The sequence below is a fragment of the Polyodon spathula genome, chromosome 8, assembly GCF_017654505.1.
Source record: "Polyodon spathula isolate WHYD16114869_AA chromosome 8, ASM1765450v1, whole genome shotgun sequence".
NCBI classification, from domain to species: domain Eukaryota; kingdom Metazoa; phylum Chordata; class Actinopteri; order Acipenseriformes; family Polyodontidae; genus Polyodon; species Polyodon spathula.
Window position 1 is genome coordinate 41,909,762 of NC_054541.1, and position 18,244 is coordinate 41,928,005.

At 35.5% G+C, this 18,244-nt stretch overlaps 1 protein-coding gene across 2 annotated transcripts; it reads right to left on the reverse strand.

Moving 5' to 3' along the window:
• Nucleotides 1-782: 782 nt before the first annotated feature.
• LOC121319971 (glucoside xylosyltransferase 1-like) lies at nucleotides 783-17,472 on the reverse strand. 2 transcript variants are annotated; one of them, XM_041258002.1, is made up of 8 exons: nucleotides 17,141-17,472; nucleotides 13,261-13,353; nucleotides 9,520-9,715; nucleotides 8,980-9,111; nucleotides 8,188-8,439; nucleotides 6,566-6,689; nucleotides 5,250-5,422; nucleotides 783-2,008 (listed from the first exon to the last, which is right to left on the reverse strand). In XM_041258002.1, exons 1-8 carry the CDS (start codon nucleotides 17,356-17,358, stop codon nucleotides 1,847-1,849), a joined length of 1,350 nt encoding a protein of 449 aa, XP_041113936.1. In that variant the 5' UTR covers nucleotides 17,359-17,472; the 3' UTR covers nucleotides 783-1,846. The 2 variants fall into 2 exon arrangements, with proteins under 2 accessions (XP_041113936.1, XP_041113937.1); XM_041258003.1 differs by lacking the exon at nucleotides 13,261-13,353.
• Between the last annotated feature and the right edge of the window lie 772 nt (nucleotides 17,473-18,244).

The window sequence follows — 18,244 nt, forward strand, 5'->3', positions numbered from 1 at the left end:
CAACATGCCGACTGCACGAAGGCGCTGCTCTCTTGACAGACGTGGCATATTGGTGTTTTTCTGTGATTCTCTTTATTGCTTTTATACAAGCTTGCAGTTCAACAGCTGAAATCACTCCATAGGCAGTGTCCAATCAACTGTCTCACTAATTAAGTGCATATGCATCAGTCTTAGCCACTGAAGCATGTCATGGTCAAGGATGATCGAGTGATTAAAAAGAAACCAAAAACATTTTGTCAATGTCCATCACTTGTGTACCTTTTTTTTTTCCCCAAAAATAAATGTTATAATAGTTAGAAGTTTCTTTTGATTCTCAGTACAGATTTTACTGAGAACACCATTACCCATTCTGAAGTATGTGATTGTTAAAGGTTCTTATTTATGGATTCAACCCAAAAATGGGGAGTTATTAACTCGACATATCCTTTCATGTAGCCATTATTAAATCATGTGTCTCTTGTTTTATTTGTTAAAGAGGATAATAAAACATAACACAAATTCCCCCTCTGTGGTTATGTGCAGAAATACAGCTCAATTAAAAAAGCACACATATATCAAACGTTTGAACGTGAAATTTCACACTTCTGGGTAACAATTTCTATCCAAAAACATGTTCTATTTGTATACTACATTCAGTGCAACTTGATTATTTTACTGCATTTAAAACAGATTCTTATTCAGTAAACAAAATTCTATGAAAAAGCTGACATTTTAAAAGTAATCTTTTTCAGGCATAAACAACAATAAGCATAGCATAACTGATCTCATACAAGACACTTCCAGATGTTTAGTGGTTTTATTCAGAACACAGACATGCATCAGTCTTCATTTCTGAGAAAAAAACAGTAACTTTGAATTGTAAGTGGAATACAAATCTCCTTTAATTTTGAGATGAGAAATCTTTTGAGTAGCTGCCACAAGGTCACTACACTTTTTGAAACTGTAACCGTAAAGATAAATGTTCTGAATGTTCACAAGAAACTAAAGTTAGTTAATTAGACAAACACTCTGACACAATGGCACTGCGTCTTCCTGACTAAGTAGTAATAAAAGAGTACTTTCAAAAAGTAAAACGGAAAATGTTTAAAAATCAAAATGAGAGATTATACTGTGTGTGTGTGTGTGTGTGTGTGTGTGTATGTATATATATATATATATCTCAGGTCTATTGCATGCCAATTTTACTGGCTGTTAAATAATAATCAATACGTTATCTGGTAAGCCAAGAAGTATTGGAATAGTATGCATTCGGACAGAGCCTATTTGGAAAATCCAAATATTTGGCTTTCTAGTCATAGATTGGTCTTTTAAATAAACAAGGTTGATTGTATTTTAACGTATTACAAGACAGTTAAAACTAACGATTGTTAAAAAATCCTCAGCTGTGTTTAACCCATTACTGTGAACAGTCTTTAGTGCAGTCTTTAATTACTACTTCTAAATTATTTACTGTTAACACATGATTGTCAAAAAAGGTTTTCAGTCACACATTCATTTAAAACACATGAAACATTAAGATGCAGATTGTCAACTGTTTCAACCTAACACCCTTGACTGTTACAAAATTAAACCTCAATTAAGGAACAGTTGGGTTCACACACAAAGCAAAGTGAGATTAGTGCTTTTGCAAATTGATACGTTGCTTTCACAGCTTGGAAGTAAGAATGCAAAAACAGAGAAGGTAGAATTTATTCTTCCCAAGTCTGAACATACAGGACTTGGATTAGAACCAATTGATAATCCTCTTCCAGAGGTTCTACAGAGGAGCTCCCCGTGATGACAAAACGCAGTTTGGAGTTCCTGAAGTTCAACGGGAATGCTTGTATCAACATATCAGTAAACACAATTACCTTCCTCTTGAGACTCTGTCTTGAATCATTCCTAAACTCTTTTGTAATTGCTTTGTAAATAAGTGGTGTACTTTTCCACAGTAAGTATGTGTTGTCTTTCGTAGCTCTTGTTGAAGTGGGTATAGGAGAGAATGGACTGGGTCATCTCCAAATGTGTACTGCAACATAAAAACACAAAAATTAAAAACAGTAAAATGGTCTAGGAAAAGGCAAAATTACACTCAGAGTTTCCAATTTGTAAAGGGATTTCAGGAAAAAAAAGCAGTGTTTCCCATAAAAGGCTGCAGTTTTGATCAACTTCGTAACTCCTACAGAACCACTTTACTGAGACACGTTGGTGAGACAAGTTGTTATTCAATATAAAACATTTCCCGGTTATCAACAAGGGCATAAACTCTTTCCTGAATAACCAGCTTTATTTGTGTGTGTTTAAAAAACTTTAAAACCATTTAGACTCCTAAATGTAGTTTTTATCAACATTTATTATACCCTGAACTGGCCCTTTCCAGTAATATCATGAATAAAGCATCAATGTAATTTCTCTTTCCAATAATGAAACTACTTTTCCAATGCTCACAGGAAATAAGGAGAAATTACATTTTTATGGGAGCTCATTTACCTCAGTTTGGTCTAGCACTAGGTCACCAAAAGTACATTAATTTACGACTATATACACATCAACCAGCAATAATAGCTGCCTTCTATTGATTTTATGTGGATAATTGTGCATAGTCCAGATAAGCATCCTGGATCCTAAAAGCACCATCGGCACCACATCTTTACAACCCTTCAGTGTGTTCAGCGATATAATGCTGGAGCACTTTCTTAGCAATGAAAATCTAGTTTTGGAGAGGAGCTGTTGTCATCTTGGAATGAAAAGAAAAGCTGTCTCTGTTCATTTCAAGCCATCCTGTCCCACAGGACTTACTCTCTCCAGAGGATTTTGTCACAATCTTTCCAGTAAGGAGAAACTATGAATACACATTTACAGACTAAGAATGATTCTGTTGAAAGACAACACTGACTGTATTGTTTCCTGAAAACTGATAGGTACTGTACTCATCTGCCTCACCTTTTTGTCACTCTTTTAGGGAGAGAAATTTTCCTTCGAAATTCAAATAACCTAACAAGTTTAATTAAGTTTATGAGATTTTACTTCAACACTACACTGTAGCTCAAGCCTGGAGGTCGGTAGCCTGCAGCAATAATATAGGAGACCACTGGCATGAATACCCAGCTACACTAATTTAATACATTACGAGGTACAAACGTGATTTTTTTTTCTTCTTTGTAGGTACCAATCATAGATGCGACTTAGAGAATGTATGACATTGTATGTATGCGCCCTATAGCCTGAAGGTTGCCAATTCGAGTCCAGGCTATTCCACTGCCTACTGTGGACGGGAGCTCCCAGGGGGTGGCATACAATTGGCCGAATGCCACCCAGAGCTGCGTTGTCCTCTGACACTGTAGCTCTGGGTTGGCTGCATGGCGGGCCTGCAGAGTGAAAAGAAGTGGTTGGCTGACGGCACACATTTCGGAGGACGTGTGTTCGTCTTCGCCGCTCCCGAGTCAGCGCAAGGGTTGGTAGCTGAGCCTAAAAATACAATTGGACATTTCAAATGGGGTAAAATCAATTGCCGATTACTAAATTTATATATATCAGCGATCTGATTACAAACGAGAACAACTAAAGTGTAAAGGGCAAAAAAAAAAATCTCTTCCTCTGCTTTGCAAAGGGCTCTGTTACTCGTTTGTTTATTTATTTATTTTGCCAAGGGCTTCTTTTTTACTTTGTTATAGCTTCAGTTTTTCTTTATAACCTTGCATATAAAACTACTAAACCATAAACTATATCATTTTAGGAGTTGCCTGCAAATGGCAATAATTTTTAAACCCCTCATACCCCTATATGCTTACTTATTTATTTATTTTTATTTGGTCAAAGAAGCTTACCAGGGCTACTTTCAGCAGATCTCAGTTGTTAATAAAGAACTGCTTGATACAGCCTTTATATTGTAGAAAGTTAGGTTGTCACAAACAGGATCTTCACTGCTGAAGTGTCATGAACATACAGTATGGTACTGCTTTCATACTTGTTGCAATGCAAAAAAACCTTTATTTTTAGTCCATTTGAGCTGCTTTTTAGCGTGAGAAGACAATCTATCCACTCTTTTTAGCAAGACCATGTTTTAACCGTGCACTGGCCACAGTGCAAGGAATGTGCATAATATGTGCGTGCTACACCACATTCTCAAGACAAGAAAGAACTTGGAGTTTCTAAACTGCATGTAAACCAAACCATTGTTTACCAGATAGGGGGCTATTCAATGGTAGGTCACAGCAGAAAAGCAGGATAGCAAATGATGCATAACAGCTGCAGAGGTACCTGATGGTGTATCTGTGCAAATTTGGGCAAGTGATTTGGTGAAAATTGTCTAACATCTGCCAAGTTAAAAGAAATGCTGATTTCCCCACCCATCCCTGCAGGATTTCAGTAGCAAGGCAATGATCCTTAACATACTGATAATATGGTAAAAGATTACATGAATATCAATGGAAAATGTTACTTTTTACAGACTCAGTTTCATGTACAAATGTACCAGGCAGTTAGGCAGCCTAGTCAATATGCCACTTTGAAGTGCTTCTGGCCCATTCCACGTTGGTGTATTACAGCAACATCAAAGACTCTAGAATCACCCCTTATGAGTTTGCAAAATTCTAATCAAGAACATTGTCCTTTAGGAAGCTTTTAGCTATATAACTTAAAAAGTATGTGTTGAAGTTTTCAGCCTACATTACAACGCAAGAGGGCGTGCTCCAAACTGTAATAAACATAACATCTGTTTTTAAACAGAAATGTTACTTGACCGGTGGAAGCACCAAATAATGGGTAACAAGATTCTAAGATTACCAGCAAGGGCCACAAAGGAACCTGGAACTGGTGTGCTGTGTACTGAAGCCTCTGCAACACTGACATGCTTCACACCCCATGTAGGGAAATGTAGAGGATATACATCTGGTTTCAGAGATACAGATCAACACACAATCTTATATTAAGTAAAGAATTTAAAGATATGTGATACATATGGTTCTGTGGAACCAGCCAATAAAGCACTCCCTTCGTATAACCAGTTTATCTCAAGAAAGGGTTCTGTCCTCAGAAGAGAACTAAAAAAAAAAAAAAAAAAAAAACACAAGAATGTGGCACTTTTACAAAGACACTCAGCACATTTTGAAACACCAGTAATACACACACTTGGTAAATTTACTTTAGTATACATCACTTGTATAATGTAGTGGGGTTGCCGTGAAGATGGTCTATTATGCATCAGTGTCGTGCTTGTTTCTCAGTTTTCCCACTCCCACAAAAAAATAATTAAACAAGTAACTCCTTACTTGTTGTATTGCTTGGTAGATCGCTTTAAAAGCAGGCTGCTTATGATCATGATAAACTCCCCGGTTTCCATGAAGAATGAAGATGCCTCCTTCTTCAGCAGATTTGCAGTTACTGCCATAAATACAGTGATCAGGGCGATAATTCCAATGGCAGGGAAATACAAAAAGGCTTTCTGGATGGATGGGAGAAACATATTTCTTTCATATTAGTGCAAGCTTCCAAATAGACAGGTAAGATTCACAGCAGGTCATCATCAGTGGCAGCATCTATATTTAGGCATACTGCCTAATAAATTAAGTAGACTCAGTCTAATTTATTGTGTTTACTTTCATTTTTGGAACATGGTTTAAAAGCCTTGCAAAGTAGATGCCGTCACATAAACTGCACTTAACCTCCTCTTACAGCTTTCATGTAGACATATTTTTTGATTAGTGGTGGTTGTGGGTTGTTGCCTTCATGACATTATTTTACAAAGCTTCATCTTTAACATTCCTGCATTTTGATTTAACAGCTAGATCAGTTATGGCCTCATACAGTCTGTAGCTAAATCAGAAAAAAAGGTTAGGCAGGGTTCAAACAGATTGAGATTTATTATAGCTATTAATCAATCACTTTAAAAAATATATATAGATGAAATTCATAAAAGGAGTGTGTGTGTGTGTGTTTGAAGAGAGTCAGCTCTGAATGCTTATCACGTTTAAATATAGCTATCTCTCAGTGGTTTGTATCAGACGGATATTTAAGTATGTATTTAATCATACCCTAAAACTGACATACAAATAATTTGCTTGCACTATCTGAAGCATCGTGGAACATGTTTTTGTTCTTTTTCGGTTACAGCAGAAAGTTTTTAAGTCATCTTCAACAATAGATTGCATTGTTAAGTCAACCAAGAAAGTACCATATGAAAAATGATTATTTGCTCCAAATTGTACAAGCAAAAAATCTCTTCCTCTGCTTTGCAAAGGGCTCTGTTACTCGTTTGTTTATTTATTTATTTTGCCAAGGGCTTCTTTTTTACTTTGTTATAGCTTCAGTTTTTCTTTATAACCTTGCATATAAAACTACTAAACCATAAACTATATCATTTTAGGAGTTGCCTGCAAATGGCAATAATTTCTAAACCCCTCATACCCCTATATGCTTATTTATTTATTTATTTTTATTTGGTACCATAAGAAAGTACCATATGAAAAATGATTATTTGCCCCAAATTGTACAAGCATGACCCACGTTATATTATATGATCATTTTTTCTTTTGAGAAATAAGGTTTTCCCTCAAATGTAGTTTAATAAATTGTTAATCAAGCTCACCTGGGTTGTAATGAAAGATGATATTTAGTAAGTCCTGGTCTCCCCAGGTTATGTTCAGTTTATATTTTTTAAGTAAAGACATTAGCATCTCCTCCCACTGCAGCTGTGCTGTGGTCATATCATTCTGTTAAAAAAAAAAAAAAACAAATAAGGTTGACATTTTACTCTTAGACAAAGCACCATTTCAGGTATGAGAATTAAGGCTGACATTTTGGTGGCTCACAGGTTCCCAACATTTCAAGGGAAATGAACAATGTGTACTCCAATTAGATGGTCACACACCAAGAGCTTTTAGCCTAACCTTTTAGTTTTCTGATATGAAACACTTGAAACATAACATGCACTTATCTAAAAATCGTGATGACAAAATAAGAGCTCTAATATCAAAATATTTCTACACCATTCGCACATCACCCTATGCAGCTGCATGACATAACTCTGCCACCTGCTGTTTGCTTATATTAATTAACCAGAAAACTACTTAAATTACTCTACAAACAGTATACAATGTTATGCAATAGGTAAGAGTTGTCTAAATTGCAGTCCCTCGTGGCTCCCATTTCCCCCATTAAACGCAAACGTTGGGTGAACATTCCAGACATACAGTATGAATCACGGCAGACAGCAAAAAAAGAAAATCTTTCTGTTAAAATGAAACTTGATGCAGTGGACACAGTAAGAAAATGTGAAACTCAAGCAGCAGTTTCAAAAGATATAAATGTTGCAGAATCTACATTGCGTGGATGGCTAAAAAGACAGAAAAACTAAGGTTTTATTGGTACTCCAAAGAGGGCTGCTGTAGCGAAAAAATGTGCTGCACTAAAGACAATGAATTAGACTCTGCTTTCTTCACCTGGTTTCTGCAGGAACATCAACATGTCGCGCCTTCCTGACTTGCATCTATCATTGATTCACTCTGAATACTTTAAACCCGCCCCAACTACTGAGTGACAGCACATTCCTACATTTCTATTGGAGACTCCGCTTGCGAGATTTAAATTAGAATTGAGGCTTGTTAGCGGGATTTAAAGCTGTATTACTGTTAAGATACGGAGGATTTAAAACAGAATTGTACAAAAATGCCCACACACAAAAACCCCAGAAGAATGTGCCCGTGACCATAGGGATTTTGTTGTGGAAGACAGCAATGGAAATAAGGTACAATTTAAGTGTGCAAGTACTGTCGCGTCACTATACATATTTTAACACAAAAAAACGCTCAAACATTTTGGAAAGTAACCAAAAACACTAATTTCACACAGTATATCAAAAACGGAAGCCCCGAAAAAAAAAAAAAAAAAACATTTACGTAAAGCTTGAAAACAGCTAAAAATAAGCACCAAAAAATACAACTAATAAAACCAGAAAAACAGAAGCTCTACTCATCATACATGTGTCAATGAAGTGACAAATTAAATACTTAACAGTAGAAGCATACATCAAATCAATGGGGAAAAAAAAACAAATGGCTACCTTAAAACTTAACAGTAGAAGCATACATCAAATCAATGGGGAAAAAAAAAAAAAAAATGCTACCTTAAAATACTTTTGAAGTGACAAATTAAATACTTAACAGTAGAAGCATACATCAAATCAATGGGGAAAAAAAAACAAATGGCTACCTTAAAATACTTTTTTCGAATCCGAGTCATATTCATCAGCATGACTCCAGAGTTGATTCCAGTCTTGCCATAAAAAGGATGCCTGGCAAAGCGATTATACCATCCAATGCTAGGCTCTTCATGCTCTGGTGCCATTGCAGCAATCTGAGTTGAATTAAATTCTCTAAAAAAAGACCAAATCTCATCCACTGGCTGCAGAAACAAAATGTCTGTATCTACATACAGCAAAGAATCCACATCTTTAAGAATGATCTGGAAAACATCAAACAAAGTGTGAAGCAGGATCCTGTCAGGTAAGACATAACATAAACTGAATGAACTGAATACATTATTTGGTAGCTGTACTTTCTGTGTCATTTGTAGAATTTGTGAATTGCTTGTTGTACGATTATTACAGACAGTAGTTCACTTGATCTGTAATAATTACTTCTATTTACAACCAGAAATAAAATTTTCCTGCGTCTCCTCTCCAGAAATAAGCCTTCTTTTCTGTCATTACTGCAAGTACATGGTTGGTATGAAAAAGCAAACCTTTCTTTCTTTTGAAATATGCCCTCTGTCATTTAGGTTGTCCACCTCGACAATGGTTGGTGCAAAGCCTAGTTAAATATACAGATTGAATGTTCAACCCCATAACGGATAGGCTAGAAGGATATTAAAATAGCCCCAAATTGAAAGTATCTATAGTGTTTTTTTTGTTTTTTTTTAAGCAGGAGCTAAAGTCACCAAAGCAGCAATTAAAAAAAAAAAAGGAGGAGAGGGGGGGTTACTAAAGATAAGAGTTGTACTTACAGGAAGAAAGAGCCTCTGGGATGCACAAGGTTTGAACAGTTTCTTCCATTCTGCAGCATTCCCGCTGGGGAATGTTATGGAGTGCACAGTGTAATTGAACTTTAAACGATAAGACTCCAACCAAGAATCCAGCTGCATCAACAAAGAAAATAATGGTGTGTTGATTTTTACCGATTTGTATTAGCTCCTGTTTTTATAACTTAAAACAAATACATCATAGGTTGTTTTTTTTGTTTTTTTTAATATATTTTTACAATCATATTTGGTATGTGTATTAATACTATTAACAGTTCAGCTATACCCCATTTATAACCTAAATGTTTCTTCAAGCTCTACAGAGGCTATGCAACAAACAGTGTGGGATCCAGAGAGATTACAGTTTTTTTGACAAAAGTGAATTAATGCAAAATAGTCATACTCTTCTACAATTTCTAAAATTGTTGGCAAATATTATAAGCAAGCCACTTCAATGGCTGAAAAGAACACCATCATGTTATTTAAAAACTGAATTGTACGGCAGATTAAATTGCTGTTACTTACTATGTCCTTAAATTTGATGTGCAGATTATCTTCAGCAAAGATGTGAAACTGAATGGGCTTGATATTAAATAAAACTACAGATTTCAACATTGTAACAGTCTCTTCAAGCCTCTCGCCACAGGCCACTACAGCAAGGTGCATCGTTTCAACAGGTGTGTTTGAGGGATCTGAGGCATCTGCTTTTCTCATAATGTATCTGTGTAAAAAAAAAAAAGAAAAAAAAAAAAAGTTCAAGCATTTCTAAAGGTTATAATCCCTACTGTAGATAAAACTATGAAAGTCAAGTTTCTCAGATGAGAAACTCAAGATAAGGGTTTTGTTTCATGAACAACCTAATACAGGGTTTTAGAATCCTGCATACATTGAGAACAGACTTAACTACAAATTATTTCCCAATTCCCTGAAGGATCAAGATACAGTGAGTACCAAGAACTGGTCACAAAGTGTACACAGAACAGTTTTTAAAACATCTCATAGACTTGTCACTTCAAATTCCAGCAGCCCATGCAGGCCCAGCTTCCCATTAACAGTGAAATGCTAGATATTTATATTGCATTGTCCAACCCACAAAACGACACAGCTTGCTCAAGCAGTAACAGTGTTCTTCATTCTTGCTTTCTATATTCTACTCAATAGTACAAGAACATTATTGGGATGTGTGTGCCTTTGCCTTTTTTTATTTCCTACTCTGAAGTGCTAAGATTTTGATTTTGTACCACAGTGACCATCTGGGGCTATATTTATACAGTGCCTATAGAAAGTCTACAACCCCTTTCAAAGTTTTCACCTTTTGTTGCCTTATAGCCTGGAATTAAAATGCATTAAAATATTTTTTTTTTTTTTTTCTTTTTACCTACACATCCTTCCCCACAATTTCCAAGTGAAAATATTATAGAAATTTGTAGAAAATTTATTAAAAATAAAAACTGAAATAGTTTGGTTGAGTAAGTGTCCACTCCCCTTGTAACAGCAATCCTAAATTAGCTCAGGTGTAACCAATTGTCTTTAAAATCACACACCAACTTAAGTGGCCTCCACCTGTGTTAAATTGTAGTGATTCATATGATTTCATGATAAATTCAGCAGTTCCGGTAGGTTCCCTCTGCAGGGTAGTTCCTTTCAAGGCAAAGACTCAACCATGAGCACCAAGGCACTTTCAAAAGAACTCCGGGACAAAGTTGTTGAAAGACACAGATCAGGGGATGGGTATAAAAAAGGCCTTGAATATCTCTTGGAGCACGGTCAAGACGATTATTAAGAAGTGGAAGGTATATGGCACCACCAAGATCCTGCCTAGATCAGGCCGTCCCTCCAAACTGAATGACCGAGCAAGAAGGAGACTGATCAGAGAGGCTACCAAAAGGCCAATGGCAACTTTGCAAGAGCTACAGGCTTTTATTAAGACTGGTCAAAGTGTGCATGTGACAACAATATCCCAAGCACTCCACAAATCTGGCCTGTATGTTAGGGTGGCAAGAAGGAAGCCATTACTCAAGAAAGGTCACCTTGAATCCTGCTTGAAGTATTCCAAAAAACACTCAGGAGATTCTGTAGCCATGTGGCAAAAAGTTTTGTGGTCTGATGAAACTAAAATGGAACTTTTTGGCCTAAATGCAAACAGTTATGTTTGGCACAAACCCAACACAGCGCATCACCCAAAGAACACCATCCCTACTGTGAAGCATGGTGGTGGCACCATCATGTTATGGGGGTGTTTCTCATCGGCAGGGACTGGGGCACTTGTCAGGAGAGAAGGTAAAATGAATGGAGCAAAGTACCTCTGTTTCATGTCGCTGTTTTCACTAAGTGATAGAGTTGACTGAATGTCGACATTAACGACGGTTTCCATGAAGGGATCATAATCGAGTTCCCCCAAGGGGGTGGAGATAGGTTAATACTAGATCCAATTATGATCTTTTATATATATATATATAATATAATATATTATAATATATATATATATATATAATATATATAATGTTTAAGAGTTAGATGACAATCTACTGTGTAGATAGGTGAAAAAAATCCTCATTTAATGCATGAAACTCTGAGGCACCGACACAACAAAATATGAAAAAACTTCACGGGGGTGTAGACTTTCTGTAGGCACTGTAAATGAAGAAGCTAGCATAAACCTTCCTGGCAGCATGGGTTATACTGTGTGTCTGAAAACATTATTATTTACAGTCCTCTCCCATAAAGCAGTCATCTCTGTTTTAACAGAGAGGACCAACTTCTGTTCACACAAGCTGTTCTTTAAATAACACCACTGTTCAAATAGGGCCCTTTGTGTACCAAAGTTATGAAGATCAGCTGGCAAAGCATTCACAACCGTTTGGAGAATTTTTTTTTTTTTTTTAATTCAATTAGAGACATTTTATATAACAGTTAATCTAATAAATAGTCTCAACAATTCTAATAATTTAATCAACAAAAAAAATGAAATCTTAGAAAAAGGTTTCAAAGGCTCAAAAATATAAAAATAGATATATTAGTATTGTGGATTAGGCTAATAATCTGCTGCTTTGAGCAGCCTGTAACCTTGTTAGACTGCTATAGAGGTCTGCAATGTTGAAAGAGTTATATATAGTTCTTATGAGTCACCACAGAATCTATTAGGAACAAACATTTCTAGACAAACTAATTGAAAATGTATAAATTTCTGACACAATGACCAATTCTTGGTGGAAATAACGTACAGCAGCTATAGCAGACAAATTACAGAAAATGAACTGTACAGCAATTGTCTGAATAATCCTTAATCAGAGCACACACATTTCAGATTATGCTTTAAAACAGTTGCCATTAAACAAACAATCAAGTATTTTATCAAGGACCAACAATCTATAGCAATAAAGGTTTTACATTTTCTGTAAAAAAAAAAAAAAACTTTAGTAAATAAATACTAATTTTTATGTTTAGGATTAAATGACTAAGGACAAACCGATCCATCCATACACATGTACAGCAATTGGGCGCTACTACGAGTCGGATTCTGAAATTGGTTGCTGGGGGAAAATTTTTTCTTCTACATAACAATCTAAGCTGGAATGAAGATAATGTTTTCTGATTTATTTTCCAGGTTTAACAACCCCATACATGGTGGATTAAATGATCTCTACAGAGCGCTTTTTTCTGCCCCCCCCCCCCCCCCCCCAATATGATATTACCAAGTGCTCTCTTTTTAGCATCTTTTCAAAATGCTTTTTTTTTTTTTACTCTGCTTAAAATATTCTTAAACCAGGGTCATTAATGGTCGGCAATATGGTTTCTTTCAGCTTTATACCATTTGTTCAGTAAGTAAACATAACAAATACACAAATTCATTAATAAATCAAAGCAATTATAAGGATATAAGACCCCTAAGAATTTATGAATTTTGATGACCAATTTAGTATTTGATTCAGGACAGTAAAAGGGCTACTGGGGTAGGTTATTTTCAACAGGCAAAGCATTCTGATTGTCCCTTTTAAGGCACTGAGTAGCAACTACCCTTAGCCCATATTTATTAGAAAAGTGGTGATTAACTACAGTAACCACACATTCCCATATCTGATTAAATACAACTTTATGGTCCTGCAAGTTTTACCTTTTACAGAATTACATACTGGGGAGTTTATTGTGTTATAAAATGTTTATTTTATTTATTCATTATTAACTGCATCCATGCAAATCAACATAAGTTAATTTCCATTTATTTGATTACTGTATACTATTACAGTCCTGTAAAGTCAAGCCTACCTAAAAGCAGCTTCCCAAAAGCAGTTCTTTCCACAAACGCCAGAGGGCAGTCTCCAATAGGGATTCCAGAATGACACTGAAAAATTCTTACACCTGACAGGACAAGACAAAACATGCTATGTATAAACTAGCACTTATCTGAATATAAATAACCAATCAGAAGGTGAAAAAAGAATGGGCCTTGTGTATAGAAGGTGGCATATTCCAGCAGCAGACATGTTTTCCTTCAGGGGTTGGAAAAAGGTTTGAAACACTACTATCCATAGTACAGTACACACTTTTGTATGGGCAATCGCGAAAGCACATACTCTTCCAACATGCATGAATGAATCAGAGACAGTATCTCTGCAGATCAATTTAAAAACCTCACCATGTGGAATTAGTGCCATCCTGATTACCCTACACACCAGTGACAGTGTTGTGGCAGGGTTTTTTTTTTTTAGTTGTTTTACCCAATCTCTGCATTTTACTGTCTGTCTTATTACTTTCTAATTGTATCCATTCTTCTTGCAACTATAGTTGAAAACTTGCTTTGCATATTCAATTTCATAACTGTAACATTTGAATAGTAAATCAAATGAAAAACAGAAGTTTAAAAATGGCTTTGTTTCTGAATTAAATTTGTTTTTTCAAAAGAAAACAAAAAACCACAACTTGTTTTTTCAACCTATTAATAAAAAAAAACTATATTGTTATTATTTATTTGGCAGACACCTTTATATTGCAATTATTGTTTGAAGAAAGCTTGTGCCCTATTCAAAAAGTCCAAATATTACTTTATTAAATGTTATATTCTCGATGTGTTAAACAGCCAAAATCTAATAATACTTAAGTGTTTTATTAATAAAAAAAAAAAAAGAACTGATGTAGTGAATAAAATAAATAAATAACTGTATACAGGAATCAATACAAAGAGTTACAGTATTTAACTTAATCGTTTGTCATTTTATGGCCGCATTAAATGGAATGTAAATAAAAATGTGTTCTACAGTTAAATACAGTTTCATGTCATTCTTCTGGTTCCATGTTATTACACATAGAAATATTAAGATTGCATCGTAAGATATTTTGATTATAGTTTGTAAATATACCAGCAGTCCTATTTCTTTGTCATGTACGTTAAAAAAACAAAAAGAAAAAACTGGCTCCCCAAGATCAACCTGAATTTCAAGCTTTGGTATTGTCAGAAGGCCAAGGGCTGAAAGACTAATCCATCCGGTTTCTGCTTTGATGGCTGGCACTGCACTTACAGAAATTAGAAATGTCAGAAAGGAGTATTTTTTTTAGCCAAAGAAAAAAAAGAAGTCTTGTCTAAGCAAACTACACCAAAAAAACTGAATTACATTCACATGACATTTTTTAAAAACAGGCCACCGATCATATCTCTTACAATGTTAAAAAATACAAAATACTAACCAGAGCTGTCAGTATACATCATAAGGTAATATAAAGAGTGTCTCTGTGTGTGTTTAAACACTGACACCTGTGTGGCGTTTAAACATTCACAAAAATTTACCAAAAGCACAGACAGCAAAGCAAAACTTGCTGTTCTTGTTCTTTTCAATTTTGTTTCAATTCGAACCTCAAAAAATTACATTTTTGTGTTTTTACTATACTGAAACCGCCTTTCACTGAACTCGCATCAGAGCAGCCAATTATTTGTGAATCCGTGGTATACAGTAACAACTGAGCTATACATTTTTGACTGAAACTATATTATGCAGAGGACTCTGAAAGGCAACAGACAAGATTACATGAAGAAATCAACTTCTCGAGGCCCATGTTACCCTCATTAACAAAAGAAAAGGAACGTCTACATTCTGAAATGGTTTTGCCACGACAAAGGCTGTAAATTATTCACAGTCTTGCTGTGTTGACGACAGAAACACAGCTCTGTATCTTGTGCTGATTTCTGTTAAGTTTGATTTTGGGGGGCATTTGATAAGACGTTAGCCTATAAGCACACCAGGACGTACAGTACTGTATTGCCCTTCTGATAAAATTTACCACACTAACATGCTTTTTTGCCAGCCCAAGCCAACATGTGTTGGGGTTAATGCAATTGATTTGCTGTAGTGGCCACTGTTTAAACAATTAAAATAAGAGCAAAGTTGATTAACTAAGATGTAAAATTATAAATTTAAAGTCTTGTAGTACCTTTTACAAACGTTAGTTTTCACATATAGTTCTTTTTAATGTTGATTCCAACAACTTTCAATTTCAAGGGTTTCTACATGCAGAAAACATTCAGAAAATGTAACATATGAAAAAGCCATTTACTGTGTGACCTGGGATCAATCACAATTGTATCTGTGTAATTTAATTAATTGCAATTACAGTTGAACCTTGGCACATCTGCATAATTGTAATTATACCACATAGCTGATCAATTACAATTCAATCACGCAAGTATGGGTCACTTTTTTTTTCAGAATTTGATAAAGACGTGATCCACGGTATAGTAGGATAATTTTGCTAAATGGTTCTTCCAGTTACAGCAGCATTGTTAGATGCTGTAATGTTCTGGTAATGCTGGGTTTCAGAAGATGTTCAACCAACTTCCATCAAGCTGCTCAATATGCTAACGGTCAGCAAATGTTTTAAAAATGCAGCAAAACACATACAAAAGCAGAACAATTATCTACCATCAGAAAGGATCAGCACAATAAGTATATGTTGTAAAGCCTAATCAGGCACCACCAGGATGAAGGAGTTGTACAGTACTTGGAAAACTGCTGCATGCATCTGGCAGCCAGACAAGCAGTAAGTAGCAGGATTCCACTCCCCAGGTGTTGGTACAACTGTTGAAATGACATACCAGTAATTTTTTCATTGTTAACATTCCAATACCTTTTTACACATGTAACTTTAAAGTCGGTTTCAAAGCTAAGCTAAACAGACTTGAACAAAGTCGTAAGTGTAAAAAGTTATCAGGATGTTAGCAATAAAGAGTACATTTTTTACACATGTTATTTAAACAGCTGTAGCAAAACGTGGGGACGGATAACGCTATATTTGGCATGCTGTTATACACCTTCGGTATGCTTAACCCTAACGCTATCCTTACCTTAACATTTTAACTGGATTACATTTATTTTGGCATGCAGTTACATAAGCCAATAAAATAATAATAATAATAATAATAATAATAATAATAATAATAATATATTTTATTTCCTCTTCCGCGGTCCAGAATCGAACCGCCCGCCCTCAAGCAGACACGCTACAGTTTCCTAACAACTTCCTTTTTGTTTCGGATATATACAGTATTTACCAAATTATATAGAATTGACTGTAATATCCCCGTACTGTACTTATGTCCTGTTGTATCTACAACTACACGTAGAAAGTAGCTATATTTTCCAAAATGCTTATCTTGGGAGATGCGGATCTAGATTTGATTTTTTTTGTACTGTTCAAAAAATAGATTATTACTAATAACCTGTTCTACTTTTACGATTAGGTTATTTGTACATTTTATTTTTCTTCAGATTTTCGAAGCAGCCTGTACATGGAGACCTACTGGTTGGTACTTCAATGATTATAACGTCGTTTTAAGTAGTCTTAGCAAGTTGTCGCTGTAACCCTAATCATACCAATTTCAGTTTCACAATGAATTTAAGATGACAGTCACCGCTTATTTGATAATGCAATAAAAAGCGGGATCACCTGCTGCACGCAATCAAAGTTTTGGCAACATGCTGCTAGAATAATTCACTTCAACGACGTTATGATGAATAAATTAGACATGTTCAGTTTCACTTAACCGAGTGATACAGACCGACACAAATAGTGCGGTTGACAGTACATTTATAATGTTACTTAAAGAAACGGACTGCAGTGGTCACGTTTGTATATGGCATATAAAGTTCATGTTTACCTATTGGACCAGTGCTGATCCTCCAGGCCTGCTTTTCCCGCCCCTTTCCCGACTCCGTGTCCACTCTCCCCCCACGGAAAAGCGGTTCTCTGCTGTGGTTTCCTACCCATCCATCCGTCATACGGCTCCAGAGACGCAGCGAGCTGGCTAAACACATACAGTATAGAGCAGAAACTAAACAAAATACAGCCGAGGAGCACGCGGAGGTACCGCCGCATTGTTAGAAAGATATTTAAACTTGAATTTCCTACATTAGTAAAAAGTCAGAACCCCCAGAAAGTGCCGTCTGAAGGTGTTATGGGCACAGCAGCATCCACCCCATTGGCACCTCCTCCGTGTCAAAGCAAACAAGCTGCATTGGCTTCTGGGAGGAAGAAACCAGAGAGGTGTCATTCAGTGGAATCCACACATTGCAGTCTTTCGAGCTGGCGGTTTCCGTAGTAACCGGATAGCAAGGTTATTGGTATGGATTCATACATGTACCATACTGTTTGATTTCGAACAGAATATCCAGACACCAATATACATACATATATATATATATATATATATATATATATATATATATATATATATATATATATCATATATATATATATATATATATATAATACAAATATGTAATTTTTGGGGTTATGTTAACAACAAACCATTTTTCTTATATATAAAAAATATGTTACTTTAAGTTTACAAGATAGGAACTACATTTCTTGTCATTTGAAATGAAATGGAATATCAGCTGCTGCTCGTTTGGCAAGGAGTCAACAACTTCAAAAAGAAAAAAAAAATCAGTTTTAGCAAAATGATTTAAATAAGTGTGCCAAAGAGAGATGGCCCTAAACCAGTTCATATTAAAATATGAACACAGTTAAATGGTAATGGAGTATTTGCATTATTTTCCACAAATTGAGCCATTTAACTTTTGATTTATTTAGTCCTTTAAAATGGTGGGATTTTCTTTTGCATAGGCTACTATTTTCATTGTGTTATGCTGTTTACCCCAAATCTTTTCTGTGCACACACTTGATACTGTCTGTATTTATAGTTGATACATAGTCTGTGTTAAATTATGCCTTCCTCTGCAACCCTGTGTATGAAAAACAT